Below are 26,596 nucleotides of genomic sequence, written 5' to 3'. Positions count from 1 at the left end.
AACTATGTGGGCAGAGCTAAAAATCTTAGTTAGCCAGAATTATTCAACGGAATATCAAAATTGAGCAATAGGAACATCTATCCGTTTTTTTCGACCTTTTTCTCTGAAACCCTTTTTTTAGACTTAATCCAATAAAAGCAAGTATTTAAAATAAGCCAGTCAAGTAGTAAATAGGTTCATTATTTGGATAAAACTATGTGAGCAGGGTTGAGAGATCTATCTAGTTAGTTATATTCGATGGAATATCAAAAACGAGGAATATGTGTAATATAACTTTAATTCTTCAGTATATATACGGTATATTTTAAAAGTGTGGCCGTATATTTTGGTATATTTCTGAGGGTCGGCGGTATATTTAACCGATAAATCCGATAAATGGCATTGATGTAAACATAAAAACCCAGCTAGTGGAATTGACGCGAAAAAATGCTATAGCGGTGACGGTGAGTTAGCTTGATTATTTGTATATAGTGGAATATGTTATGTGTTATGTGTGACTTAGCCAAATAAAACTTTGTGGTCGAATCACCATTGTAGACGTGGACAGAAAAAATGTTTGCCGTATGCAAGTTTCTGCATATATATGCATGTAGTGTGTGTATGTGCATGCGTGTGTGTAGCATAAACGGCTGCTTTTGCCACAAAGGGTGAAAGAAAAGAACCAAAGCATGTACATTTTTATACGTACTTACGTACGTATACTCCATGCTCTGGCTATACATACTTATTGGGGATGTAACTATTCTAGAAGTTTGATGGCAATCAGAGCGCCCTCCATGCGTTACCCCTGGCAACATCTTGTTTTCTTGCAAACAGCTCACGCACACACTCATGCGCAAATATACGCACACACACATCAATACCAAAGAAAAACACTTGAGATCAAGGTAAAGGAAAAGTAATAAGGTGCTGAATGAATTATGAGTGGGCGGAAAGCTCGATTTTTGTGAATGATTCGTGTCCATGCCAAAAGTAATCCTCGACAGGCTGAGTGCACGCTCTGGTCGCGTATACACAATCTGAATTTTGTATTTATTTATACGCGCTGTCCAAGTTCCGTCTCATTAGCGGCTTTTCAGACGTCAGCAGCAGGCGACGGCAAGAAGAAATACATTTACATAAAGTGTATAGCAGTGTTTGTGTGTCTGTTTGTATGTATGTTATTGTACAGTTAAATGCTTGCTCTTTACATTACTTTGAGCTGAGCTGAGCTTCTGTGATTGAGATTATGCAACTCTCAGTCTCTCTCTTTCTCTCACTCTCTTTCTGTCTCTACCGCTCTGTGTTTTCTTCAATTCGTTTAATGGAAATTGCCCCGTCCAATAAAGCTGCTTCTAGCTGTGGTTCCCTTTCTCCCACTATCTTCTGGTTACATGTATGGGGTTATCATCGATGAATTTACTTAATTGCGCCGTCAGCTGATAAGCCCCGTTGCCTGTGTGTGTGTGTTGTTTTCCTACCCTCCAATATTTGCCTATTGGTATTTTCGACCCAACTAATTTAATTATTGTCTTTTATTCGTGGCACTCTTTTTTTTGCCACATTTTTCGCGTGTGTTGGTGCTAGTGTTTTTGTTATTTCTGCCTTAAAGCTATTTTTGAATTATATTATTTACTGTTTTGGCCGAGCAATTTCAGGCAGTTTTATTCTTTTTTTCCAAAAACTAAAAGAAGGAGTGTGCCAAAAAATCCGTTGTGAAATTCATGGCCAAACAGCCAAAAATCGAAATAAAGGCGAACTTTCCAACATAATCCACCATTCTATATATAAACTCTCTAAGCTCAACTCGCCATGGCATTTAAACACAAATTTTATGCTATTTCCTACACACCTGGAAATTCAAATTTCGAGCTTCCTTGTGACTATTTGTACATATGTATGTATATACATAGCGCCACAGCTAACCTCTGTTATATAAATTTTATCAAAAAAAACTTATGTATTTGATTTAAAAGTTCCACAAGAAGAAGTTTCAAAAGTTTTCCAATGCCCGCTTCTGGGCAAAACAGAATCTTGTCTTTACTCATTGATTTCATTTAAACGAAATTTGATTTTGCAGTTGCTATCACCTTTCAAAGAAACAAAATAAGAAGTGTTTTCCTTTGGTTGAATTACATATATAAAGATAACAAGAATTTCATGATACGCATATCATCTATGCGTTTACCAATTGGCAGTGTGTTCGTAGATAGTATTGCACTAAGTAAACACCCCAGCTATTGTTATTAAAAATAATAAACACCCAAGTAAAGTGTTTTTTATAGCCCGTCGATTGGTATCATTTTTGTCGGCAATTCGCGATTAACTAGCTTCACAGCCACGTCTTAATACATAGTACATAGTACATATGTACATATGAGTGACTAAAAACTTCAATCGGTGTGGCTTTAACTGCAATAAAATACAATCGATAATGTTTGTGTTATTTTTCTTTTAGTTTTCTCCAACTCGCGGGGTCTCTAAAAGTTGGGAATTTCGACTGCAGACGACTCTTATCGCAAGCTTGCCTTTTTTATTAACTTGATATTGTCAGTGAACTAGTCTCGAAAGTCTCCATGGTGTGCACGGCGGCCGATCGATACGAAATGTGATTTATTGGCATTCCATATTCATCCATCTTGATCACACTTTCGCGGCCAATGGTTTATAATATTGACTGCTGCAATGAACAAACATATCCACATAAAGCTTGCGTATATGTATACTGCCCTCTTATCAGCTTTTTCCCAACGTCTGGCTGACTGGCCATTAAAAATATATACATATGTACAATATTTGCGCCTTCCATTTGAGCGAATATCGTAAGGGGGTCAGTCACACCCGGACACAGAACGAGAGGAATATTATTTAATAATTTCCTTTTATAGTTTTTCCGTCGTTCCGGCTTTCGACCCGCCATTGAGTAATCTGGGGTGGGGAACGCGGTCGGTCGTAATTGTTTTGTTGATGCAGGTTGCGGTTTTGGGGTGGAAATTTATTTGATATTTTGTTTATAAACAAAAAGGGAAATTTAAAGAAATTCTGATTCAAAATATGAAAAACAAACTTCTTCAGAGAGATATAAAAAGAACGAACATATAGTATATGTGCCTATATTTATTCTTATAAATATGTATCTATTTTAAAGTATTATCAAGCAACAGAAAGATCTACATGCAAAAACGGCACGTCCTTGCTCCGAACTGCTCTCATGGCTCCTGTTGTGGGAATTGCTCTTGCTCCGAGATTTAATAAAACTAAAAGGGGGAGTGTGCCAAATAATCCCTTGTGAAATTTATAGTGAAAAACAAAATAAATGAATTTCCCATGAGTGAACGGACACATGAACTCAGACCATACATCCATGTTCCACTAACATCCGTAAATGTAAAAGTGCTGCTTACTTCATAAGCATTTATTTATTACATGAATGTTAACTGAGCTTGCTCTTTCGACCACTTTTTACCTGAATTTAACCTTATTCAAAGTTTTGTGTAAGCTTTTCATTTAAAGTACCTTAAAGCCAGAGTTCTATTTTCTAACTATAGCATTAAGTATGCCTGGTTCTTGCGCTGGTTCTGAAGTTTCATTCAAATTACGAGTCTAGATTGCGTGCAGACAAAGAAATAAATAAATGAAGAGATGGCGAAGCAGAGGAGCAGGGCTCTGCTCCCACATTCGACGCTATTATGCATTATTCAGAAAGAAGAGACGCTCGAAAAGGCGCTGGGATATACTTAGTGTTTGTATTTGAATTATACATTCCTTCCCGCCCGTTTCATTTTCCATTTTCATTTCCATATTCAATTTAACCAAAGTTGTGCGTCGCCATTTGGACACGCAAGTGGCCCTTCACCATTCGTTGTCTATGACCCAGCAGCGCTTGCCTACCCGTCGTTCTATTTGTAATATTTACCTAACTCTATTGATTTTAGTTCCCTTTAGCTCCGTTCTTTATTTCGTAATCCAATGGAGAGTGAGGGAGGAGTGAAGGAGTGGTGGTGGCCCTTTTTCGGGGATAATGACAAAATCAATAATAGCCAAAAAAGAAAAAGAAATACTAATATGTGTGTTCATTTCCTCCCTGCAGGTGTACTATGCGACCATATAAATATCTAAGATTACATACGGAAAAATGGAAGCAGTATCGAAGATTCCCCTGATATTGTCTGCCTTGCTCGTCGTCTTTGTTTTGGCCGCTGCCGCTGCCACTGCCTCCCAGCCTGGGTCTGGGTCCGGGTCCGTCAGCAGCAGCTGCCTCACCACCTACAGCAGCAATGCAGATGCTGCTGTAGCCCAGCAACACCACCTGCAGCCGCACCAAACACAGATAAGGGCCAGGACACGGTCCTGGCAGGAGCACGAGTTCTCGCTACTGGGCTACAAATTCCATCTGCCATTCGTGGGGCATGCGGTGGATGCGGATCTAGATGATAGTGAGAGTGATGGGGGATTGTGGCTGGACGAGCTGGATGATGCCGATGAGGCCACAGAGGAGATTGAGGAGCACGAGCTGGGCTCCGACAGCAGCGTAGTAACAGCCGATAACGTGTTCAAGCTGAGGTGCCAGCATGTCGGCCTTGCTAGCGTCAATCAGGAGCTGTTGTCCAGAAGGAATGCCAACATCAACTATCAGCAGCTAATGCTTGACCATGTGCCTGCGGATGATCGGGTGCAGCTGCAAAAGCTGCAGCTGCAGCAGTTCGAGAATGTCATAGAGTTGTCCTGGCTGGAGAGCGGATTGCGCGATGATCCACTTAAGGAGGTGCTGCTCGCCAAAGGGCAGCCGCACCGCTTCGAGCAGATGGAGCGTTTAGATCTCAGCGAGAATCGCTTGGAGTGCCTCCACTGGGCCCTGCCGCAGGCCATGCAACACCTGAAAGTACTTAAGATGAGCGGAAACCTTCTGGACAACAACTGCAGTCTGATCAATCTGCAGCATATGGGCCATCTGCAGGAGCTGCATTTGGACAGGAATGGCTTCAGGCTGCTGCCGCAGCACTTTCTGGGCCAATTGAACGAATTGCGGCTGCTCAATCTCAGCCAGAATCGGCTTGCAGAGCTGCCACGCAACATTTTCGAAGGTGGTGTGCAGCTGGAGAGGCTCTATTTGTCCAAGAACCGGCTCAGCGTACTCCCCTTTCAGCTCTTCCAGACGGCACGCGACCTCCAAATGCTGGACCTCAGCGACAATCGTCTGCTCTCCTTCCCGGACAACTTCTTTGCACGCAACGGCCAACTGAAACAGCTGCATCTGCAGCGGAATCAGCTGAGATCCCTGGGCAGACACAGTCTGTACAATCTGCGGGAGCTGCGGCAGCTAGATCTCTCACAGAACTCACTGACCAGCATCGATCGCAAGGCGTTCGAGTCGCTGGGCCAACTCCTGGCCCTTAACATCTCGGGCAACAACCTCACGACACTGTCCTCCATCATCTTCCAGCCGCTGCATGCTCTGCGGCAAATGGATCTTAGTCGGAACCAGTTCAAGCAGCTGCCCAGCGGTCTCTTCCAGAATCAGCGGGCCCTGGCCCTGCTTCGCATCGATGAGACGCCCATTGAGCATTTTTCCAACTGGATATCCCGCACCGATGAGTCGCTGGTGGATCCGCAGATACTGCATCGCCTGCGCTATCTGTCGCTGCAGCAGAATCCCCAGCTCACGGATCTGCCCGAGACGCTGTTCGCCAATGCCCGCAATCTGCGCGAACTGCTGCTGGCCGAGAACGGTCTGCGTCATCTGCCGACACAGATCTCGGGCCTGTCGCGCCTGCAGCGTCTTAGCTTGCGTGGCAATCGTTTGATCTCCCTGCCTGAGGGCCTCAAGGAGCTCAGCCAGCTGCACTACCTCAATATACTTGGGAACGAGTATGAATGCGACTGCAGCATGTACTGGCTGACCGCCTGGCTGGCCAACTCGAGCACCAGCCTCCGTCGACTGCCCGCCACGCATCCCAGCCAGACGCCTCTGGACTCTTACGAGAGCATTGATGACCAGATCGATGCGTTGAAGTGCCATTATGGCTATCCCGGGGACATGCTGCGTGTCCTCAGCAATCTAAACTGTACCGTGCCCGTGGCAGTGCAGTCTTCCGAGCCGAAGATGCATCTACTTCTGACCACAGCCAAGTTGGAGTGCAACATAACGGGCAGCCCCGTGCCAGATATTATTTGGGTAAGTACACACATAGCCACCCTGTAGCCAGGTGCTTATTCGTTTCGTTACAGCTGACGCCCCGCAATAAGATCTTGCGACATCATGCCGATCCCGACAAGCGGCCCATAATTATCGAAAGCAATGAGGAGGATCGCCGCCTGCCGCCAAGCGCCCAAGAGCTGGCTGCCTTGATGGACGAGAGCTACGTTCAATCCATGAACTTTACGAGACAAAAGAGCCTCTACGGACGTCATGTGGTGCTGATGGAGAACGGATCGTTGCTGGTGCACAATATCTCGCGGGTGGACAGCGGCCTCTACACCTGCTATGCATTCAATGTAATGGGAAAAGCCTCAGCGGGTATACGGTATGACTGTCAAATTTTTTAGTATTTGAAAACCATCGAAACATTGCTAAATGACCTTTTACTTTCCCACAACAGACTGTATATCGATCCGATTGTGTTTTATCGGGTGAAGATTGGCAGCTTGATTGCGGGGGCCGCGTCGGCTGCCGCCTTCCTGCTGCTCACCCTCATAGTGCAGGGTGTGCGGAGCTGCCTCTCGCGTTGGGGCATCTGTGATCGTTTTTATTGCTGTGCCAATCGTAACAAGAAGTCGCCGAGGGCGCGTCAGATCTATGCGATGCTCGACAACATTGAGAGCTACAAGAGCCAGCAGCTGGAAAGACTGAGGGAGAACTATGCCCAGCAGGTGCATCGCATTCGGGAGAACTGCGCCCAGCAGGTCGAATGGATATCGAGCAGCTACACCTCCCAGGCCAAGCACATTAAAGACTTCCGGGACATTGGCTCGAATCATTTGACGGCGCTGAAGGATCAGTACAACGATCAAGTGAAGAAGGTGCGCGACTACTCCACGGGCCAGTTGAGCTGGGTGCGGGAAAATTATGTCTTCCAGCGGAACAAGATCCGGAAGTTCAGTGCCCATCAAGTGCTGCGTCTCCGGGAGGGCTACAAGTACCAGCAGCAGAGCCTCAACAAGGTGCTGGAGAATTTGCCCAGCTTTTACTTTGAGAATTGTCGCGGACGCTGTGAGGAGGATATAGCCGAGGGTAAGATCTGATCCATAGCTGAACCATTGAATCGCTTCAATGCATCTCTCTCCCTCTCTCTCTCTCTCTGTAGACATAGACTGCTATTTCAAAAGTCAAATGGAGCTGGCTGGCTCTAATGAGCTGAGTATACAGAAAATCAAATTACATTGGGCCGCTAACAATGCCGCCAGTAGGGCATCAATCTATTACACACCCCCGGACGATGATGATCTGCGCTTGTCGCATTTAAATCTTCAACACACGCCGATTCACATCAACTACATTGATGAGAATCTCGATCAGCAGAAGCAGCTGGAGCATGACTTCAAAATGGATCCACATCTGCTGTTGTTCGATGCCTCACGTCTTTACCTGAATCCCGAGGGAGCCAGCAGCAGTGGCCAGGCAGCTGCTATGGCGGCTGCCCTTGCTTTAGCCCAATGCAGCAGCGTTGAGGACAACAATCAAGAGCAAGAGGAGGAAATGCAGCCTTTGACGCAGATCAATCGACTCGATCTGGAGTCGAATGATGTAAAGAGCTCCAAATCGTGTCCGGCCATTTATAAGGTGTCCAAGCAGCGGGATGGCAGCACGCTGCATGAGCTGCTGACCAAGGACGGTGTGCCGCATCAGATGCTGCGCCTGAATCCTGTCGAAAGCACGTTGGCCGTGCAACCGAAAAAGGAGAAGTTGAACATTATACTGGACGAGTGTGGAAAGGCCTCGCTGTGCAACGCCGAGCAAGAGCAGCAGCAGGAACAGCAGCATCATCAGGCGAATGAAGCGAATGAAGGCTCCCCCGGTACTGACACACCGCCATCGGTTTCCACTTGCGACTCCAACAGCCTAGCTGGCAGTTGCAGTGATGTTTGCCCATCGCCCAGCAAGCTGGACAACGCCTCACGGTTGCTTCCATCATCATCATCTGCATTAACTGCTTCTCCGCTCCATGCAGTAGCTGCCGAAACTTAGAGATTTTTTTTAAATAAATATTATTTGTATACACAACAACAAAACAGAAGAAGGAGGAAGTATGAATAGAAGCGACGATAAATGGAGCAAACACATATGCAAATGAAAGTTAATGTTAAATGATAATGGTAAATACTAAATACACGTACATTTGTAAGGCAGCAAACAATAATTACGTTTAGAATTAATTAGTGAAACTTAATGAATTCAACATGCTGAACATTCAAAGGTCTTTCAAGCACACAGCGAGAACAAAACTAACAAAACATAAATTATATACCCTAACAACCTACTTATATGCCTGAAATTAAAGAATTTTCGAAACTACCTATCGCTAAGGTAATCACGTTATCATCTCATGTCAATAATACTTCAAAAGAATGCCTCTCCCAGCCCATTTGTGATTTCATTCTACATTACGTAGTTGTAGTAGCTCTACATATATAGAACATCAAATCCATAAAGAGCAAGAGACGAACCGAATCTAGCAAGAAGTCGTATTTTAAAGCTAAACCAACAAATTTTAATCAAATTCTAGACAACAAAAATGTATCGGAAAAACAAATGATTTCAAAAATAAAATGTTTACTATAAAAACAAATTTAAACATAAATTTGGAAGCATTGGACGTCTGTTTCGGTCGTGAGAATCCAATAACAAAATACACAGTCTTCTGGGTACACCGAGTCTCGGTCCCAAGGAACCAAAAACAAATGATTTCTTGGGCGTGACACAGCAAATTGATAAACTGATAAAATACATCTTGGTATCTAATAGTATTTAGTTTAGTATTCTTTTCCTTTTCACAGATCCCAGTAGGCTTCTAAAATGACATTAGCATTGTGTCTGTGCTGTGCTTTCATGTTTTCATTCAGAGTCGCAAGCAGACGTTTGACAAAGGAATACATTTTATTTCTCCTAAAATAAATCAATTGTTTCGATATCATGTCCAGACTTCTAAAGGCCTTGCAGATGTTTCCACGGGCATTAGCCAAATGCGGTTTGTCGTCGCCTCCTGTCACCATTCAACGCCGCACAATCGCACTCAGTTTCCGGCCCATGCAGAAGGACATCAGCGATCCGGTGTTGGACCAGCTTTCGTCGGAGGACTTAACGGCTTTAAAGATAAGCCCAGCGCGGCGCAATCTTGTGTGTTTGCTTGCCACGGAAATGATTGCGGAAAGACTGGTAAAGCAACCCTTTGAATGTATGAATGGGTTTGAAGCCGTGTTTTGCGGCTCCGAAGTGAAGCTGATCAAAGAGGGGGTCGTGAATCCTGTCAACATAATTTTCAACGTCAGCAAAAGTAGGGAACGTGGAAAGGACAAAGGCATCGGACAATTATCCAATCCTTTCCGCATTATGCCCAATTTCGAGGTGCGTTTCCCCTATGGTAACACACTGCTGTCCATCCATTGCAAATTCCTGTCGGAGGCCTTTAAAGATGGTGCACCGTTGCTGCAAGAACATCAGATCGTTCCCGATGTGTTTGAGATTCAGGCGATGTCGCTATTCGAGAAAGAGGATACCTATACTGTCAAGGCCAATATGATTGATGATAATCTATACTGGGCTGTCATGGATTTTCTGGCTGATCAGGGGATAACTAATGAATTCGCCATCAAGCTTTCAGATTTCTCCACATTCTATGAACATGACCAGTACATAAGGTTCTTAGAGAATCTATCGAAATTCGTAGTCCCACCACCACCAGTAATGGAGAGATACAATACTGATGATTCTTCCAATTAAATCAAATCACTTTTTAAAACTTTACAAAACAAATCACTGTTTTGGTTGGGAGGCAGCGCTGCGATTATAAAACTGCAATAACATCACCCTATTTTTAATTTTAAAATATATTGAATTTTTTGAACCTTGTCCATCTCTGCTTGGGCTAGGAATGAAAACGTTATTTCAGACTAACGATTCCGTTTCGTTGATTACTTCTTGTGCCAGGTTCTGACATATTAAACCCCTCTTTTAGTCTCTCTAAATCGATCCGAGATTTAATGCATTACAACGAATATAAAAACACAAAAACAGAATAGGGGGGAAGGGCACCCTATGGTTCGGGGCACTCGGGCTGCTTGAGGATCTCAATGCAGCAGGGATCGGCATCGATCTTGCATACCTCGCTATCGCTTTCCACCTCGCTGAGGTCGTACTCGCACTCGCAGGGGAAACACTCCATTTCACCCTCCTCCTCGCCCTCGGCTTCCTCGCCCTCGCCATAGAAGCTGATCTTCTCCTCACTGCGGATGCTCGCAACGGTGGACAACGAACAGACGGACAGCTCAGAGTCTGACATTGGCAATGGCACCGGCTCCTGGGGCAAAATGGAGTAATCATAGCAGGCAATCTCTTGAGCGAACCACAGGGATGGTTCCATGGGCAGTGGATTGCCCTCCTCATCCTCCTCCAGACCCTGATGTTCGTCTTCGGCCAGATTATCGCCACCGTCCTTAAAGTTGTAATTGGCAGGTAGGAAGAAACCCAGCAGCATATAGCGATTGTCGAAGCTGAAGACAGCAGGCCCGATGGGATACAGATTGTCCCAGAGTCCGTGCAGAACGGTGCACTTGTCGTCGTTGCCAATGTGCAGCTCGAAGGGTCCCATGCGAATGTTTTGATTCCAGGTAGACTTTAAACGCACTGACATGCAGCAGCCGTCCTTGTTGCCATTGAAGCTATAGATGCCCACACCATGGCGCTGGCCCTTGTACCAGTCTCCAGAGTAGGTGTCCCCATTCACATAGTTAAAACGCCCCTTGCCATGCTTCAAATGCTTGCGCCAGTTGCCCTCATATACAGAGCCATCGGGGTAGATGAAAATGCCACGTCCACACCGTTTACCGCAGCGATATTGTCCGTAGTAGCGTGAGCCATCCTTGAAGACATAGAGGCCAATGCCATGGCGGCGTCCCTTGCGATAATTGCCATCGTACTGATCGCCATTGGGCAAGATGGCCCAGCCACGTCCGTGACGCTGTCCGGCAGCATTGCGACCGCCTATATAGAGCTGAAATAGAGAGAATATATAATACATCTACATACACTTGTAATCCGTGTTAGCTTACGCCTATGTTGGGCCCCTCGTCCTCCTCTTCGGGAAAGGAGACATCCGATTCCTCTGACATGTCCGATACGCTCATGGTGTATTTGATTTCGTAGCTTCTTGTTTTATTTGACGAGAGAATTACAGATTTACTTAACTTACTTTTGGGAAATGAAATATAGTGTAGACATTAATCAGTATTAGATCTGTATATAGGAGTTGGGAAAGGCAGGGCTTACTACAATAAATATCAGAATCCAGAGCTACGTATTCTCGTAGAAATAATTGGCCAGAGGATAGCGTATGACTAAGGCTAAAAGCGTGCACAGCACCTGTAGAGCCATCAGCATTTGGGTGACCACCCTCTCATGGACGGGCCCAAAGATGACCAGAACAAAATTGATCAGCGTCAGGTTGTTCGTTCTCACAACTCCGTCCGCAGTCTTGTGCCAGCTGATCAGCCGTAATTTCCTTAGAACTGTGACCATCAGACGCCCTAGACTATTCAGCTCCTCCAGTCGAAATTCCGTAGTGCTTATGTGGAGCAGGTCGGTCTTGGTGTCGTACTTGGGCAGGCGGTGACGGGGGCAGGGCACAAAGTGAAACAGCTGCGGCGTCGAGTACAGGAAGTTAATTATTTGGGGCAGAAAGAATAGCAGCAGGGTCTTGCTAAAGTGCCCCAGAATTCCAACCACGGCAAAAGTCATGCCGGCAAAGTAGCAATAGGTGTCCCCAACGAAAACCTGCGAGGGATATCTGCAAAAAAGGGAAAAATTCGAATTTAAATATCTGAACTTACTTAAATTTTGGGTACTTTTTCTTGGCAGGTGTCACACTTTAGTGCATAAATATAAAAGTTGTGTAAAAAAAGCCTTACTTCTTGTGTTTTCATTGTGTTTTCGTTTTAGATATCGTTTAAATCTATGGATTAACGGCTAATGTGCAGTGGTGTTGCATAGTGTAATGTTTCTCATTTTATATTAGTGTTGTAAAATGCTAGCAGTTTTAGCGGGAAAAATGCTAGACTCTAAATGCTAAATTTAAAAGGAATTTCTTTTTCTAAGCATTTTATATATTTTGACGTTAAGTCTTTCAAACTCCAAATAACTATATATGATATCTATATATTATGTAGATTTTAATTTATTTTTCAGCCTTCGATGTCACGGGTAAGTTGATAATTATGATAATATTAATTTAAAACATGATCTGATCAATTTTATGGGTAGTGTAAAATGTAGCCAGATTTAGCGGGAAAAGGGCTAAACTCCAAGCGCTTTCGAACAGCTGTGGACGGGAGGACATTTTCGACAGCTGTGCGGGGGAGTTGAAAGTAAAATTTTTTGGGTGTGTTTGGCCGAGAAAAAAACGTGAAGAAAGAACGCAATATTCGTTGATAAAATGACCAGAAAAAACTATTAAAAACTGAACCGCTATGGTGAGGAACACAATTTCGGTGTCACAGACGCTAACATCTGCCACCGGCGGCATCGGCATCGGGCGTTTGGCCATAACCAAAAAACTGGTGCTCTGGTCCGTGCTGATTCTTCAGGTTGGCTTCATAGGCTGCATATGGCTGTTGCAGATGAACTACAGCAGCCAGGATCAGCTGCAAGGCCTGGATCAGAGCCACAACCGGGTGAACTTTGTCAAAAGCGGAGGAGCGGAAACAACAGACAGGAGTCAAAGTCTGGGCACCCACTGTCCACGACAGCACGAGAATGTAAATCGCTATGATAGGGACTTTTATCAAATGAAACCAGACAGACTGAATGATACTCAGATCCAGGCGGACTACAATGTCCCCGCCTATGTAGAAATGGAGATGGGTCCAGCAGCCGCCCTCTGGTGCTATCGCGAGGGTACCATCAACGAGAGCCAGCACATCAATGATGTGGACTATCTGATGGCTCCGCCGCAGTGCAAATGCGCCATCGGCTGGCACGGGCGAGACTGTGGCCAGCCAGAGATCATCTGGCGAGCCCTGATGACGCACAGTCGGGCCAGCAGGCGGGGAGGCGGCACTGCGCCACTGCAACTGTCTGAAGCCAGCTCGAGTTCCCTGCATCGTCTCTTCTACATGGTGGATCTTGGTGCCTGGGAGCACATCAGCCTGGAGCTCTTGGAACTGCAACTGAGGGCCCTGCTCGAGGTGGTCGACTACTTCCTCATCTACTACGTGAGCAACGGGAGCAAGGAGCGCAGCCTGGACAGTCTGCTTGGGGGCAAGGCGAGCTATGTTCTGTTCCGCTGCACATCGGCTGGCAACTGCAGCAGTGCTGCGGCCTATGCACACTTTCGGCGGCAGCTCTGGTCGCTCTGCGGTGTTCAGATGGAGGCCAAGGACTTGCTACTCCATGGCGACAGTCGGACTGTGTATGCGCCGGCCGCTTTAAAGTTTCTCAAGTATTATGCAAAAGATGTGCTGCCACTAAGATTTCGTCTAAAGTACAACGTATACGGCTTCTATTGGCAGCATCCGAAGAGGACTCTCCTGAACGGTGTGATAAGTTCCTTGGGGCATCTGCGGGGCGCCCAACTAGATCCCCATCTGCTGCAGCGCCAGGCCAGCAATACGTTGGGAGATCTCAATCATTATGGTGGCTGGAGTTGTGAGATGTGCTTGCCACCCGAGCAGATTGTACTCCTGCTCCAACAGCACCCGTCCCATAAGCTACCTGTGAAGCTGCCCAACGATACGCGCAACGCCCACATTGATGCCACCTACATGCAGCAGCTAATGGCGAATGGTTACCATATAGATGGTTCTACACAGCTGTTGCGTTTGCGTCAGCAAAGCGAGAAGTATTATGCCCCCGACGAGGCTCTCCTGCACAGCAGTCAGTTTGGGCAGCTGCTAGTCAATCTATACGATGTGGATATCTTCGAAGATATCCAGGAAGACTAAGGTTGCTCAAGTCTGACTTGGGCAATAGATTTCTAAATATATATATTTATATGTGCCTGCTTTCGAACGCCCCATCAAAGTCAATCTTGATCTCATAATCACCATATCATATCATCAGCATTGCCCGCCCTTCTGTGTTTTTTGGCCAATCGTATTCCAAATTTATTATCTCTCAGCAGACAGGACAGACAGACCCGCAAAATCTGTGATAAGAAACCAACAACTAAATCAGAAGAATTTATCCAAAAACGAAACTAAAACGAAGAACATTTTGCTGGAATTACATAAACTATGTTGTGGAAAATAAGTTCAAGGGAATTTAGCATTATTTTTAAGAAATATAAAGAAGTATATACATGATCTGTAATGCCAAGTGTTATATTATCACAAAAATTTTGAAAGATATGTATTTTTAGGTTTCATTAAAATCTTAATTGGGAATTTGTGTATACTATTTTATAATAGATCAATTTTACTTCTTTTATTGGGTCTTAAGCGGTACGGTACCACAACGGGCCGAAACCGGCATAAGTGTGACGGGCTTCTAGCGAGCCTGACCGCCGCCTCTGCCTAATCTACCCTAATCTTGGATCCTTTACGGGCTTATGTATGACACACCAAACATTGTTAAAGGTATTGAAGTGTAGATCAGAAATATATATCACTTTTCGAAACTCACTTCACCGTTCAAAAGATATTTGACTTTAATTTGTATCTTCATTTTTGATATACAAGTAATCCATCATATAAATTATTAATTCTTATGAAACCTGATTTAATTAAATGCGAAATTGGCATTCAGACAGCATGTTGTATCAGAATTATTCTATATGAAATTTGTTAACTTGCCAGATCAATTCTCAGTATTTATAAAATAAAATAAACTATATAGAACATCAATCAAAAGACTTACTTGTTAAATTTCCAAAGAGCCAGCGTGGTAGCCAGAAAGGGCAACATAAAGAAAATGGAGAAAATGTGGGAGTCCACTTGATGGCCCAGCGTAAATTCAATCAAATTGAAGAGCAATATGGAGCCGGCTATGATCAGGGACTGACCCACCTCCAGGCCATTAATTCCTGCCAATATATTGATGGCATTCGTACAGAATACAGCCAACATGCCCATGTAAACATAGTACAGGGCACCTATGCACAGAACAGGACAGAGATTTAGAAGATGCTATAAAGTTGGATGGAGACAAATGCCAATACCTATGTTCAAAGAGGTACCAACAAGGCCACGTGCAAAGTTTGGCATTATCACGGTGGTCGAATTGTAGTTGACATAGTAGACCATCAGCAGGGGCAATGTGGCGATTGTGGGCAGGAGAAGCTTGTGGCGCCAGCGCAGATCCAGAACATCGTCGGCAAAGCCCAGAAAGATCATGCAGCAAATGGATAGCAGGGCAGCAATCAGTTCCACAAACTGTTTAGAAAGATAAGCACATGAACACAAGCAAGTCGATTAATTAAAAGAATACGTACTTTATCGTGTGGGAAGGTGGCAGGTTTCCCGCCAGTCACAACATCCGTGGCCGCCGCCTCATCGAAAGCAAATGGTATGGGAATAAATATAAATAGAGAGATCAAGAAGATGCACCCAATTAGCACGCCAAAGGATTCGGGACTGCAAAATAAATACGTTAGGAAAGATTCTCCTTTTGCGGCAGAGACTTGACTTACACCTGTGGCTTATCCTTTTTACAGAGATCGTTGCCAAAGAGATTTGCCTTGATGAACATCTCACGGAATCGTGGAATCATTCGCACTGCCATGCAGTAGGCTGCCACGGATATACCCGCATTTATAGCTATTGCTGCTCCAGACATGACCGTGAATATAAATGCAACCTCCTTCCTCCACTTTACTGGACACTAATTCAATTAGCGCGTGCAAATATTGTCGTTATGCAGTCACAAGGTCGGCGATGACCAAGGTGGGTAAATTCGGAAAACCGGGAAACTAGGATCGATCACCATATCATTTTGCCGAAAAATAGAGTAACGAAGATGACGAAGTACACGCAATTAGCCAAGCGAGCGCTGATAACAACAAACGCAGCTGTTTCGACCAGGGATGGACTGATGGTCAGCCACACATCGATATGTGCAATCGATTATTCTACTGAATAATTCAAATTTTAACTTCATTTTAAGTTGTTTATTGTTCGGAAAAGCCTAGGTGTAGGTCTTTTTTTAATATCATTGCTTTACAGCACTTGGACCAAACTCCATTATTACACATATAAGTAAAGATCTTGATAACAAAACAGAAATTATATACGTGAATACTTGTTCTTTACGAGCTTCGTTGGTTGGTTGGTTGGTTTTCAAATCATCACATCATCTGCTACTCTCTGCTATCTCTCTCTGAAGAAGGGAAAGGCTTTTTGCAGCTCCGCCTTTGATTTGCAAGCCTCCACCAGTGGCAATGTCTCGACCAGGTTCAACAAATAGATTTGCAGCTGCTGCCGTCGTTCCTCCACAAACACCAGATTCATATTGCCAAAATGCTTCTTGGGCGGAAACTCCACAGAGCTGACCACAGGATGGGTTCGCATCAGGGACTTGTGTAGCTTGTTGAAATCACTGTAGCGTCGGAAGAGGGTCCAGTGCTCCAAGCGCTGCCGCATCGTTATGTGTATCTCGTAGGTGTAGTGGGAGCCCGAACGCTGGGTCTTCGCGAGCTTCACCTGTGGAATGGTAATCAGGAAGTTGGCGCAAAACGACGAGGTTGGATCAATGCCAGTCTCCTCAAACTGCCTGGTGAGGCGACGCACTAACTGACGGTTCTGCAGCTTCAGCTCCTGCACTCGAGTTTCCAGCAGGGCGCAACGTTCGGTCAAAAGGTTCATCTGCTCCTCCAGCGCCACTTGCTGTTGCGTGTTGGCTATGCAGGTGGCCGATGACGAGGACTTGCTCCACTGAGATGATGTGTCACTGCGGTCCTCAAAGAACTCCGAATCGACGGCAGCTTGATCGTTTGTGAGCTGGACATCTGGCAAAGGTGTTTTAAGGAATTCCAGCTCTGGTTCTATCGGATCAAACGGGGCAGCAGATCCATCCTCGGCTATCACTTTCGACAACTCCTCCTCCACGACATCTTTGGACATGAGTTGTTGCACCTCCAGCGACTCTCTGGGCGAGAGGGCACCCAACAGATCTTCGGTGGAGCTGGCCCCCTCGATAGGACGCTCCACAGCGTTGGCAGCGCGTCTCTGTTTGCGCGATGCCACAGGTACAGGATTGGGGGCATATATAATGGGTTCCTCCTTGCCCGGAACAGCTGCCGTTGACCGTTTGGGAGCATTCAGTTCCGTTGTGTCCACTTGGAGAGCAAATAACACATCCTTGAGGCTGTCTAGAATCTCGGGCAGTTTCTTGGCAGCCTCTTCGTTGAGCAGCAGCGACCAAGGTGTGTAGTAGCGATGCAGCTGCTCCTCATCGCTCAGCCAGGTAAGTACGTGACTCTGCAGGCGCTTCTCGTTGAGTGTGGAGCGGATAAAGGCCCGTCCTCGCCCTGTCTTGGTCCATATCTGCTTCAATTCCATGTAGCGCTGTCTTTCATGTGGCGTTAGGTGCGATTGGCAAAAGTCCCAGAATGTAGTGTCATTGTTGTTACTGCCGTTGCCGCCGCCGCTCCCGCCAGCGTTTCCCGTCACAATCTCCTGCATGTTCTGGAGAAAGCTGGCCGCACTGAAGGTCACGCTGATGGACTGCCGAAGACCATAGCTGAGGAGATCCTCCAGAGCTTCACAGAATTCCTGCACCGATTCGTCCCGTTCGGTGGCCAGCTCTTTGCCATCATAGTGGAGGGAGATTTGATGCGCACTTTCCTGAAGTCGTCGGAAGATATCCTCGCGTCGTTGTCCAAAAGTACTGCCACTGAGATTAGTCCGCATGCTCCGCAGCGAGTGCTCCAAAGAAGCATTTTCTGGCATTTTTTTTTCAATATTATTTAATTACTCATCGAATATTTTTCTTTTCATTGTTTTTGACAACAAACTAACTGTACAGTGTTGGTAAATACTCCGGAGATATGTATTGCTGTTGTGCGCACCAGGGCTGCCAGAATGTCAGAGAACGAGAAGAAAATATGTGAAAAGTGGCTAAGCCGAAAAAAAGCTAAAAATTATGCTAAGACACTAACAACACAATTTTGGTTTCCAGTAGAGGTGTAAAAAGGTGCACATGCTTTACGGTTTCACTTTAACAAATAGAACAAGCAGAAATGTATTATTTGTGGGCGCTGGAGAACGGAAATGCAACACGCTTTTTATTTCCTTAAAAATGAATATTATGAGTACCGGGTATAAAATTAATTAATTATAATAAACAAATAACCGTCTTTCTTTGTCTTTCATAATCTTTGTATCGTATCGTATCGGTTGTCATTCCAGTATTAATCGACATTTTATTTTGCTAATCTGCATTTACACAACGACTGCTGCAAAATACAGGCATGCATTTCTTGTCGTTTCTATACCAATATCATCCCTGCTTCTGGCGATGGAAAATTTTGATGATCTAAGTATATGATTTTAAAAATATGCTGAGCACCTTATATACATATGTAAGCTACTTGCAAATATAAAGCTATTCCATTTTCAAAAGTGCCAGATTTAGCCTGAAATAATCAAAACTGCCAGCACTGGTGCGTGCACCCCTGGTCGTTTCGTTTTGCGCGAAAAATAATGCCAAAATGCTATCGACTAGCGTCCAGTGCAACTCTGGAAGGTAATTGCCAGCCCTGCTCTGGCGCAAATTTAGCACACAAAAAACTCGCATAAATCGTAATAAAACAATTGAAAATGCTTAAAAAACGTCTGCAACAAGTGGATACTGTATATAGACCCTAAAGCAAACTCGTTAATTGTTCTACATATGTAAGTTTAACCATCGTACGGCTGTTTTGAACGTTTTCTTTTGTGTGCTGTGTTCGTTGGTGTCTGCGCGCACGGTGCGCTTCATTGACTTTTCGTGCGAGTGTATGGTTCAAAGTAAAAAGAATTACCGGAATTTCGGTGATATTCTATACAAATGTGTATTGTTTTTGGGGCTCGCAGCAGTTGCATTTGTCTAAAACTAATTTGAATACGTCTGGCCAGGCAGCAGCGGAAGTCATTAATCACATTTCCATGCCGCTGCTCTGCCTGTTGTAGCTCCCTTTGCGCAGCAGCTGCGTGCGAAAAAAAAAACGTAAAGAGAGAGAGAGAGAAAAGGAAAAAGGCAAACAAACGGGGCTCAACGAGGAATCAGGCGCCGTCGGATAAACTCCATATGGCCCTTGGGCCCTTGCAAAGGAGTTTTTACTGTATATTTGTGTTGGTGTTAGTGTATTATTGTTCAGTGTGTGTGTGTTTGGGGAGCTCGAACTTACTAACAAAACTCTGAAAAGATCTGTTGAGAATATGTACATACATAAATTCTCAGACATGTGCTCGAAAGTCCTGTCTCCGTAATTCCAAATTTAAACAATTATAACTCCAAATTTAGGCTTTTTTCTGGTATCTGTGGCATCTACTGATCTACAGACATTCAAGACCATTGGGATAATTACTACTCACAGACTACAAGTTTTTATTTGTTCTTGTTTATAAGTATGTTTCTAGTGGGATAAAGGAAACTCTTTCGACACCACTTGGTCCGTTCTTCTGTTTAAATTCCTAAATATCACAGATTATTTCTTAAGCTAAATAAATATATAAATTTAGACCATGTTTCGTCTCAGTCCAAAGAAACCAAAGACAAATAAATTACTTGGACATGGCTTGATTGACTGCGGTCTGATACGAAGGATAGGCCAAAATAGAGATGAAGTGCCAGTATCTTAACCCGCGCGCACGTACCCACGAAGCGTCGAAAGAAAATTCAAATGGAATTTGTGTTCAGATGAAACATCTTGCAACGTATTTAAAAGGCTTATATTGATTCGTGTGCAGATTGAAGTTCAGGGTCATGTACACAACATGTTTGTTTTTTTTTCACATTTTAAATTGGTCGTAGATTTTATTAATAATAATCATAAAATTTAATAATAATTTTATTTTAGCCTCTATTCCAGCTGCTATTCAGAGAGAAGATCTATACTCAAAATATATGAGAATCGGTGTCATATAAATGTTTTGGCCCTCCTGAATCTGAATCAAAATCCCTGGAATCATTAACATCAACATCGTCTATGAATCCGACGGAGCTGCATATGATGTGGATGAGTAGTCAGTATAATGCCGCTAACAATATGACATTGGAGGATGCGACTGCACTATTGAACCATCCCACTGTTGGACTGCTGGAGGAGATGTCTGGCCATCATCATCAGCCCACTTTGGTGAGTCAATCAAATATGTATTTATACCTATTTAGAGCCAATCTCTCAGTTCAAAGATTAGTAAATATAATACAAAACTATCTGTTGAGGATACGACTAAGATTGGCTTATATTTGTTAGTCTTTGAATACTGAAAACAAACCCAAATTCCTTAGGTTTATAATGGGGATTGGCCAGAGATCTCTCTTTAAAAAAAAACACTCTTGTTTGTGTCTCAGTTTTTCGAAAGAATTGGAATTCGTTTACTTATTTCTTCTACTTTCTTTTCTATGATTTATGTATTCGATTCGGTTACAATTTATCAAACAAATATCAACACAAAACACAAACCAATCGAATGATCCAACCAATCAATGATCCCTCCTCCACACATGATACCAAAAAAAAAAGGAAATGAATCCCATGATGGGCCTGGTTGGGGGTGATTTCAATGGTCATGCCGCCACACTGAGTGGCACGCTCCCGCCTGGCACTCTGATAGCCACCAATAGCAACAATCTGTATAGCTTTGCCCATCTGGGTGGGCTGCAGCATCAGTTGCTCCAACAGTCGGCGGCAGTGGCCGCCTTTCAGAACTATACCGAAGTGATGGACGCTGATGGTATGACGGTTGGATTGGCCACAGACCCACACGGAGAGCTCATGGATGGTGGTGGTGGTAGTGGTTGTGTGGGCGGAGAAACGTGCGATGATGATGATCAGGTGTATGGCCACCAGATCGATGATGGCTACGATGATGGTGGCGCTGGCCTGGAGCCCAAGCAGGAGATAATCAACATCGATGACTTTGTGATGATGAATGAGGATAATAACTCGTACGATGGCACCGATTTTATGACCTCCTCCGACAAGGATATCTCGCAGTCCTCCTCCTCGGGCTTGACACATATGCAGGGTGGCGGCGTAAGCCTGGGTGTGGCTGGAGCAGAGCACGACCTGCTAGTGCCGCTGGGTGATGGCCTGATGCATCATAAGCTGCTCGGTGCCACACTGGCACCCGCCATGCCGCTCAATGTTGGGAATAGCAATGTCTTTGGCAACATAATGGTCACCGCTGCCGATCCACCCAGCAGCAAACAGATGAAGGGCTACAGAAACAGCAACAGTAGCGGCACGAGCAGCGCCACAGTCACTACAGTGGCCTCGACAGCCGTGATGCGGGCGCAGCGAAAGACGCGCAAAATAGAGCCTGTGAACAGGCCAGGACTTGTCCTGAAGACACCGATTGCCTACAAGGGCAACATAGATCCATCGGTGATACCTATACAGAAAGATGGCATGGGTAAGGCTTGCACTCTCTCTCTTTCACATGATTTTACCTTAGTTCTTGTGTTCGCTTTCTGTTTTATCATTTCGTTTTTGTGTTTGCAAGAATTTGGGTTTGTATACGGCAGAGGGATAGACGTGAGAAACCATTATAAATGTTATCCAAAGTAATAGTTAACATCTTTACTTAATAATTGTCTTTCTTCTCCAGCTGTCTGTGAACGTTGCGGTGCCATTGGCGTGAAGCACACATTTTATACAAAATCTCGTCGCTTCTGCAGCATGGCCTGTGCCCGTGGCGAGCTTTATTCTTTGGTACTCAACAATAAAATGGAAACAACAGGAGCCACAACCAGCAACAACCAGTCAACGAGCAGTTCCCCTTTGCCAGCAGCGTCTGGCACTAGTCTGGATGTCACGGAGGATGCTCTTTTGGCGTCCGATCAGCCACAGTCGGACATTGAACTGGATCTTCATGCGGCCCATATAAAGAATGCCAATTATCGTTTTCGCATAACCGATCAATCGAAGATCACACAATTGAATAGTTTTGGAGAGCCCATGTCTTTGGGCGGTGATGCCGCCGCCCATAATGTACAGATGGCCGCCGATGAGACCATTGCGGCCTTAAATGGTGCTGCCGTGGGCGATGCAGCGGCCCCAGGAGGCGAGGCGAATGGCAGCGGCAACGATACCAGCACACCCAACACAGCCAGCAGTGGCTATTTAAGTGCAGCGCCCACGCCGAAAGCCTTGCGCTTGTTCAAGGATGTCTACCCGCAGGATGATCTGCCACAGATACCCAAGTACGAACGTCTGCCGGCCCCGTGTCCACAAATGGAGAAGGTCCTGAGCATCAGGCGGAGAATGTACGACCCGACACACTCGTACGACTGGCTACCGCGTCTCAACAAGGAGAACTTCAATGCGGCGCCCGTGACCTGCTTCCCGCATGCCCCCGGCTGTGAGGTGTGGGATAATCTCGGTGTGGGAATGAAGGTTGAGGTGGAAAACACAGATTGCGATAACATAGAGATCATCCAACCAGGACAGACGCCCACATCGTTTTGGGTGGCCACCATCCTAGAGATCAAGGGATACAAAGCTTTGATGAGCTACGAGGGATTCGATACGGATTCCCATGACTTTTGGGTGAATCTCTGCAATGCCGAGGTCCATTCGGTGGGGTGGTGTGCCACAAGGGGCAAGCCCCTGATACCCCCACGCACCATCGAGCACAAGTACAAGGATTGGAAGGATTTCCTCGTGGGTCGACTGTCCGGTGCCCGTACATTGCCTTCGAATTTCTACAACAAAATCAACGACAGCCTCCAGTCGCGCTTTCGTCTGGGATTGAATCTCGAGTGCGTCGACAAGGATCGCATCTCCCAAGTGCGCCTGGCCACTGTCACCAAGATAGTGGGTAAGCGTCTGTTCCTGCGGTATTTCGACACGGATGATGGCTTCTGGTGTCACGAGGATTCGCCCATTATACACCCAGTGGGCTGGGCCACCACGGTGGGACATAATTTGGCAGCACCACAGGATTATCTTGAAAGGATGTTGGGTGAGACATTGATATTCACCCTGATCATTTCGTAGATACCTAATTTAAACGTTTTTCTCTCCCTTTTAGCTGGTCGCGAGGCCATGATTGAGGTTCACGAGGACGATGCGACCATCGAGCTGTTCAAAATGAATTTCACCTTCGATGAGTATTTTCTGGATGGCAAAACGAATGGTTTTATCGAAGGCATGAAGCTGGAGGCAGTGGATCCTCTAAATCTATCCTCCATTTGCCCGGCCACAGTGATGGCTGTGCTGAAATTTGGCTACATGATGATACGCATTGACTCGTATCAGCCGGATGAATCAGGGTCGGATTGGTGAGCCTTTCAGTGCACCATTAATGCGAATAATTAAAGCAACTTTTCTACGTTTATTTGCTGCTGCAGGTTCTGCTACCATGAAAAGTCTCCTTGCATTTTTCCGGCTGGTTTCTGCAGCGCGAATAATATAAGTGTGACGCCGCCGAATGGTTACGATTCGCGCACCTTTACCTGGGAGGTTTATCTGCGGAACACTGGTGCCGTGGCCGCCAATCAGCATTTGTTCCATCGTGTGGTGCCCGAGCATGGCTTTGAGACGGGCATGAGTTTGGAGTGTGCCGATCTGATGGATCCGCGACTCGTCTGCGTGGCCACAGTGGCACGGGTGGTGGGACGCCTGCTGAAAGTACATTTCGATGGCTGGACGGATGAGTATGATCAGTGGCTGGACTGTGAGTCGGCTGATATCTATCCTGTGGGCTGGTGTATCCTTGTGGGCCATAAGCTGGAGGGACCGCCAAGGGTGTCCTATCAGCAGGTGGCCAAACCGGCGCCCAAGCCCAAGGTGCCAAGGAAAAAGAAGACCAAGAAAGGTGCATCAACAACCGGAGGAGGAGCAGCCAAGCAACAGAATGACAATACGCAGACGACGCAGACGGGTGAGGCATCTACACTGCCACTGCTGCTGCTAAAATTTCTATCATAATTTGCTCTTTTTTTTCAGTTAAACCGCGAACCATTGCCCTGAAGACCACACCGCATTTGCCGAAGCTGAGCATTAAGCTGGAACTGAAGCCAGAGCATCATAATGCAGCCTTCTATGAGAACAATCAGCCCGAGGATGGGGATGGAGATGAAGAGGATCCAGATCCAGATGCCGATGCCGATCTAGATGCGGATGCGGATGGCGATGGCGATGGTAGCACCAGTCACATATCTGAGCAATCAACCACACACTCCTCCAGTGATCAAATACTCGGCAGCGGGAGCGGCGGTGGTTCCACCTCAACACCGGTAGTAACTGCTGCCACGGGCAGCAGCGGCGGCAACAGCAACAAAATGGTAAAGAAATCTTCCACTACTAAATCACCGGCGCCACCAACTGTGGGCCGCAAAGCCACTAGCTACATTGCGGTGAGTATTGGAGTGGAATAATAGTGCGTAGAAAATCATCAGCCAGCCTAGACCCAGACCTAGAACGCCCGCCCGCCCATTCAATCGCCTACTTATCGCCTACTTATCGCCTGCCCATCGCCCAGCATCTCTCACATATGCAACTCGATCCGGGGCGCCACAACATTACTAAATATCTGTACAACAATCAAAAAGCGCAACATTTGTATATAATTTTGTTTTACGCACTGTTTTACCACCAGCCGCATCCACATCCATCCAAAATATCCATCCCTGCATCCAAGCAAACATCTATTCATGCATCTTTTCCTCCCCCAACAAAACTGTTTGAAAGGATTCTCATCAAATTTTGTTTTCACTTTCTAGAACTCTTCGGCGACGAGCAGCAAGTACATTCCACGTCTGGCCGACATTGATGCAAGTGAGGCGGCACATTTGGAGCTACAGCCGGACTCTTGGAACGTGTACGATGTGTCGCAGTTCCTGCGTGTCAACGATTGCACCGCCTACTGTGACACGTTCAGTCGCAGCAAGATCGATGGCAAGCGGCTACTGCAATTGACCAAGGATGATATAATGCCACTGTTGGGCATGAAAGTGGGACCAGCGTTGATAATCTCCGATCTGATTACCCAGCTCAAGTGCAAAGTGAATCCGGGTAGGGCCAGATCACACAAGACCAACAAATCGTCGTACTTATAGTGCGGGGATCATGTTTGGATCGACTTTCATATATATTTCATATTTTTTTAAAATCAATACGAAATTTATCACCGAGACACACACATTTATATATATATATATATAAAGAGATATATATATATAATACATACTGAAGTATTTGTTAGCCCTTGGAGAACGTTGCCTAAACACAGAAATGTATAACCTCACGCCAGTCTCTCACACACAACGCGCGTTATTTTATATATCGATTTAAATCGTGTCATAGTCCGTACGTAGTAGCTACAGATAGATGTACGCTCTTGTTATAACACTCACAGTCTCTGTACCACAAACAAATTATTGCGGGGTGGTTGGAAGGAAACATTTTTTTCTTAGCACTCATAGTTTTTTATATATAAAGTATATAAATATATAAAATCAAAGGCAACGCATACAATATATATTGTTATAATTGTAAATAGGTTACGTTGCTGACCAAACCCGCCCCCAATAGTCTATCCACGAAATGTCATATTGAATCCAGGAAGTCCAGGCAGTATCTCGCTATAGTAAGTGTAAGTCGGGACCGCTGGCTGCTGCTCCTAGTCCGTAAGAATCACCGCGAGATCACACAATAGATCGCCACAGCGCGCGCTCTCTTTCTCCAATTTAGTTGCTCTTTTCCGCAGTGAGCATTAAATGGTATACTTTTGAAGAAAGGCAACCCAACCCTCTAAATAGTAGTTTATCTAAGGTATCTAGATAGCATTAAGGTACCAGCTAATGTCGAAAATACTTAATAAACCCGAATTCGAAATTGCAAGTATTGAAAGAAAACGTATACTCTTTTTTATTTGGGCATCTGAACTGTAACGTTTTATAATAATCTAATGAAATAATAATCTTCTTCGTAGCGAACCAGCTCTGAAATTTAATGCATTTGTGCCTTCTTTATCATTACAATGAAACCCTGAGCGACAGCAGTCTGGCTGAGTTGTCGAGAAGTTGAAATTAATGTTAAAGAATTGTATTTCCTGAAAACCTAGGACACTTCAGTGGAAAAAAAGTGAACGTCTCCATCAAGATATGACAGTTCGCCATCGTCTCGAGTGGAGCGTCAACGGGCCGCGTCATGAAGAACCGCTGCTTTAAAGCTCGAAGATTACGAATCTTATGAAATGCAGATTGAATTGGTAAGCGTATTGTAGTAGAAACAACATTAATCGGAGAGCTAATTAAAAG

General features: G+C 45.2%; 7 protein-coding genes across 9 annotated transcripts; 4 read left to right on the top strand and 3 right to left on the bottom strand.

Moving 5' to 3' along the window:
- The first annotated feature begins 401 nt into the window (after positions 1–401).
- LOC6602237 lies at positions 402–8,325 on the top strand. The gene is made up of 5 exons (XM_002027231.2): positions 402–443; positions 4,070–6,154; positions 6,208–6,503; positions 6,579–7,210; positions 7,284–8,325. The coding sequence occupies exons 2-5, from the start codon at positions 4,115–4,117 to the stop codon at positions 8,162–8,164; spliced, it is 3,849 nt and encodes a 1,282-aa protein (XP_002027267.1). The 5' UTR covers positions 402–443; positions 4,070–4,114; the 3' UTR covers positions 8,165–8,325.
- A 417-nt stretch (positions 8,326–8,742) lies between these two features.
- Positions 8,743–10,108, top strand: LOC6602238 (complement component 1 Q subcomponent-binding protein, mitochondrial). Its single transcript, XM_002027232.2, has one exon. It carries the CDS (start codon positions 9,110–9,112, stop codon positions 9,914–9,916), a length of 807 nt encoding a protein of 268 aa, XP_002027268.1. The 5' UTR covers positions 8,743–9,109; the 3' UTR covers positions 9,917–10,108.
- Positions 10,109–10,145: 37 nt separating this feature from the next.
- On the bottom strand, positions 10,146–11,331 carry LOC6602239 (radial spoke head 1 homolog). Its single transcript, XM_002027233.2, has 2 exons — positions 11,245–11,331; positions 10,146–11,186 (listed from the first exon to the last, which is right to left on the bottom strand). The coding sequence occupies exons 1-2, from the start codon at positions 11,317–11,319 to the stop codon at positions 10,230–10,232; spliced, it is 1,032 nt and encodes a 343-aa protein (XP_002027269.1). The 5' UTR covers positions 11,320–11,331; the 3' UTR covers positions 10,146–10,229.
- LOC6602240 (UDP-N-acetylglucosamine--dolichyl-phosphate N-acetylglucosaminephosphotransferase) lies at positions 11,331–16,147 on the bottom strand. The gene is made up of 5 exons (XM_002027234.2): positions 15,816–16,147; positions 15,618–15,759; positions 15,345–15,558; positions 15,044–15,278; positions 11,331–11,978 (listed from the first exon to the last, which is right to left on the bottom strand). The coding sequence occupies exons 1-5, from the start codon at positions 15,959–15,961 to the stop codon at positions 11,486–11,488; spliced, it is 1,230 nt and encodes a 409-aa protein (XP_002027270.1). The 5' UTR covers positions 15,962–16,147; the 3' UTR covers positions 11,331–11,485.
- Positions 12,514–15,003, top strand: LOC6602241. Its single transcript, XM_002027235.2, has one exon. It carries the CDS (start codon positions 12,658–12,660, stop codon positions 14,128–14,130), a length of 1,473 nt encoding a protein of 490 aa, XP_002027271.1. The 5' UTR covers positions 12,514–12,657; the 3' UTR covers positions 14,131–15,003.
- A 130-nt stretch (positions 16,148–16,277) lies between the features above and the next one.
- Positions 16,278–18,098, bottom strand: LOC6602242 (sorting nexin-29). The gene has a single exon (XM_002027236.2). It carries the CDS (start codon positions 18,070–18,072, stop codon positions 16,492–16,494), a length of 1,581 nt encoding a protein of 526 aa, XP_002027272.1. The 5' UTR covers positions 18,073–18,098; the 3' UTR covers positions 16,278–16,491.
- An 806-nt stretch (positions 18,099–18,904) lies between these two features.
- LOC6602243 (polycomb protein Sfmbt) lies at positions 18,905–26,191 on the top strand. 3 transcript variants are annotated; one of them, XM_026987376.1, is made up of 8 exons: positions 18,905–19,017; positions 20,184–20,462; positions 20,853–21,744; positions 21,940–23,295; positions 23,365–23,614; positions 23,684–24,216; positions 24,282–24,619; positions 25,058–26,191. In XM_026987376.1, exons 2-8 carry the CDS (start codon positions 20,313–20,315, stop codon positions 25,391–25,393), a joined length of 3,855 nt encoding a protein of 1,284 aa, XP_026843177.1. In that variant the 5' UTR covers positions 18,905–19,017; positions 20,184–20,312; the 3' UTR covers positions 25,394–26,191. The 3 variants fall into 3 exon arrangements, with proteins under 3 accessions (XP_026843177.1, XP_002027273.1, XP_026843178.1); XM_002027237.2 differs by having other exon boundaries at positions 24,282–24,691; XM_026987377.1 differs by lacking the exons at positions 18,905–19,017; positions 20,853–21,744 and having other exon boundaries at positions 20,410–20,462; positions 24,282–24,691.
- The last annotated feature ends 405 nt before the right edge of the window (positions 26,192–26,596 follow it).

The sequence above is a fragment of the Drosophila persimilis genome, unplaced genomic scaffold, assembly GCF_003286085.1.
Source record: "Drosophila persimilis strain 14011-0111.01,24,50 unplaced genomic scaffold, DperRS2 tig00000124-arrow-pilon, whole genome shotgun sequence".
NCBI classification, from domain to species: domain Eukaryota; kingdom Metazoa; phylum Arthropoda; class Insecta; order Diptera; family Drosophilidae; genus Drosophila; species Drosophila persimilis.
Note: the sequence above shows the minus strand (reverse complement) of the source record. Positions and strands in the feature narration are given on the sequence as shown.

What these genes read in the sequence shown, in the direction of transcription:
- LOC6602239 (XM_002027233.2), bottom strand. Translation starts at nt 11,319, where the DNA reads ATGAGCGTATCGGACATGTCAGAGGAATCGGATGTCTCCTTTCCCGAA. An exon ending in ACGAGGGGCCCAACATAGGC is followed by an intron (nt 11,187 to 11,244) that starts GTAAGCTAACAC and finishes TCTCTATTTCAG; the next exon opens with CTCTATATAGGCGGTCGCAA.
- LOC6602243 (XM_002027237.2), top strand. Translation starts at nt 20,313, where the DNA reads ATGAATCCGACGGAGCTGCATATGATGTGGATGAGTAGTCAGTATAAT. An exon ending in GATGAATCAGGGTCGGATTG is followed by an intron (nt 23,615 to 23,683) that starts GTGAGCCTTTCA and finishes TTGCTGCTGCAG; the next exon opens with GTTCTGCTACCATGAAAAGT. An exon ending in AAGCCACTAGCTACATTGCG is followed by an intron (nt 24,692 to 25,057) that starts GTGAGTATTGGA and finishes TTCACTTTCTAG; the next exon opens with AACTCTTCGGCGACGAGCAG.
- LOC6602237 (XM_002027231.2), top strand. Translation starts at nt 4,115, where the DNA reads ATGGAAGCAGTATCGAAGATTCCCCTGATATTGTCTGCCTTGCTCGTC. An exon ending in CCGTGCCAGATATTATTTGG is followed by an intron (nt 6,155 to 6,207) that starts GTAAGTACACAC and finishes GTTTCGTTACAG; the next exon opens with CTGACGCCCCGCAATAAGAT. An exon ending in AAAGCCTCAGCGGGTATACG is followed by an intron (nt 6,504 to 6,578) that starts GTATGACTGTCA and finishes TTCCCACAACAG; the next exon opens with ACTGTATATCGATCCGATTG.
- LOC6602241 (XM_002027235.2), top strand. Translation starts at nt 12,658, where the DNA reads ATGGTGAGGAACACAATTTCGGTGTCACAGACGCTAACATCTGCCACC.
- LOC6602242 (XM_002027236.2), bottom strand. Translation starts at nt 18,072, where the DNA reads ATGCCAGAAAATGCTTCTTTGGAGCACTCGCTGCGGAGCATGCGGACT.
- LOC6602238 (XM_002027232.2), top strand. Translation starts at nt 9,110, where the DNA reads ATGTCCAGACTTCTAAAGGCCTTGCAGATGTTTCCACGGGCATTAGCC.
- LOC6602240 (XM_002027234.2), bottom strand. Translation starts at nt 15,961, where the DNA reads ATGTCTGGAGCAGCAATAGCTATAAATGCGGGTATATCCGTGGCAGCC. An exon ending in AAAAAGGATAAGCCACAGGT is followed by an intron (nt 15,760 to 15,815) that starts GTAAGTCAAGTC and finishes TTTATTTTGCAG; the next exon opens with TCCCGAATCCTTTGGCGTGC. An exon ending in CCACCTTCCCACACGATAAA is followed by an intron (nt 15,559 to 15,617) that starts GTACGTATTCTT and finishes CTTTCTAAACAG; the next exon opens with TTTGTGGAACTGATTGCTGC.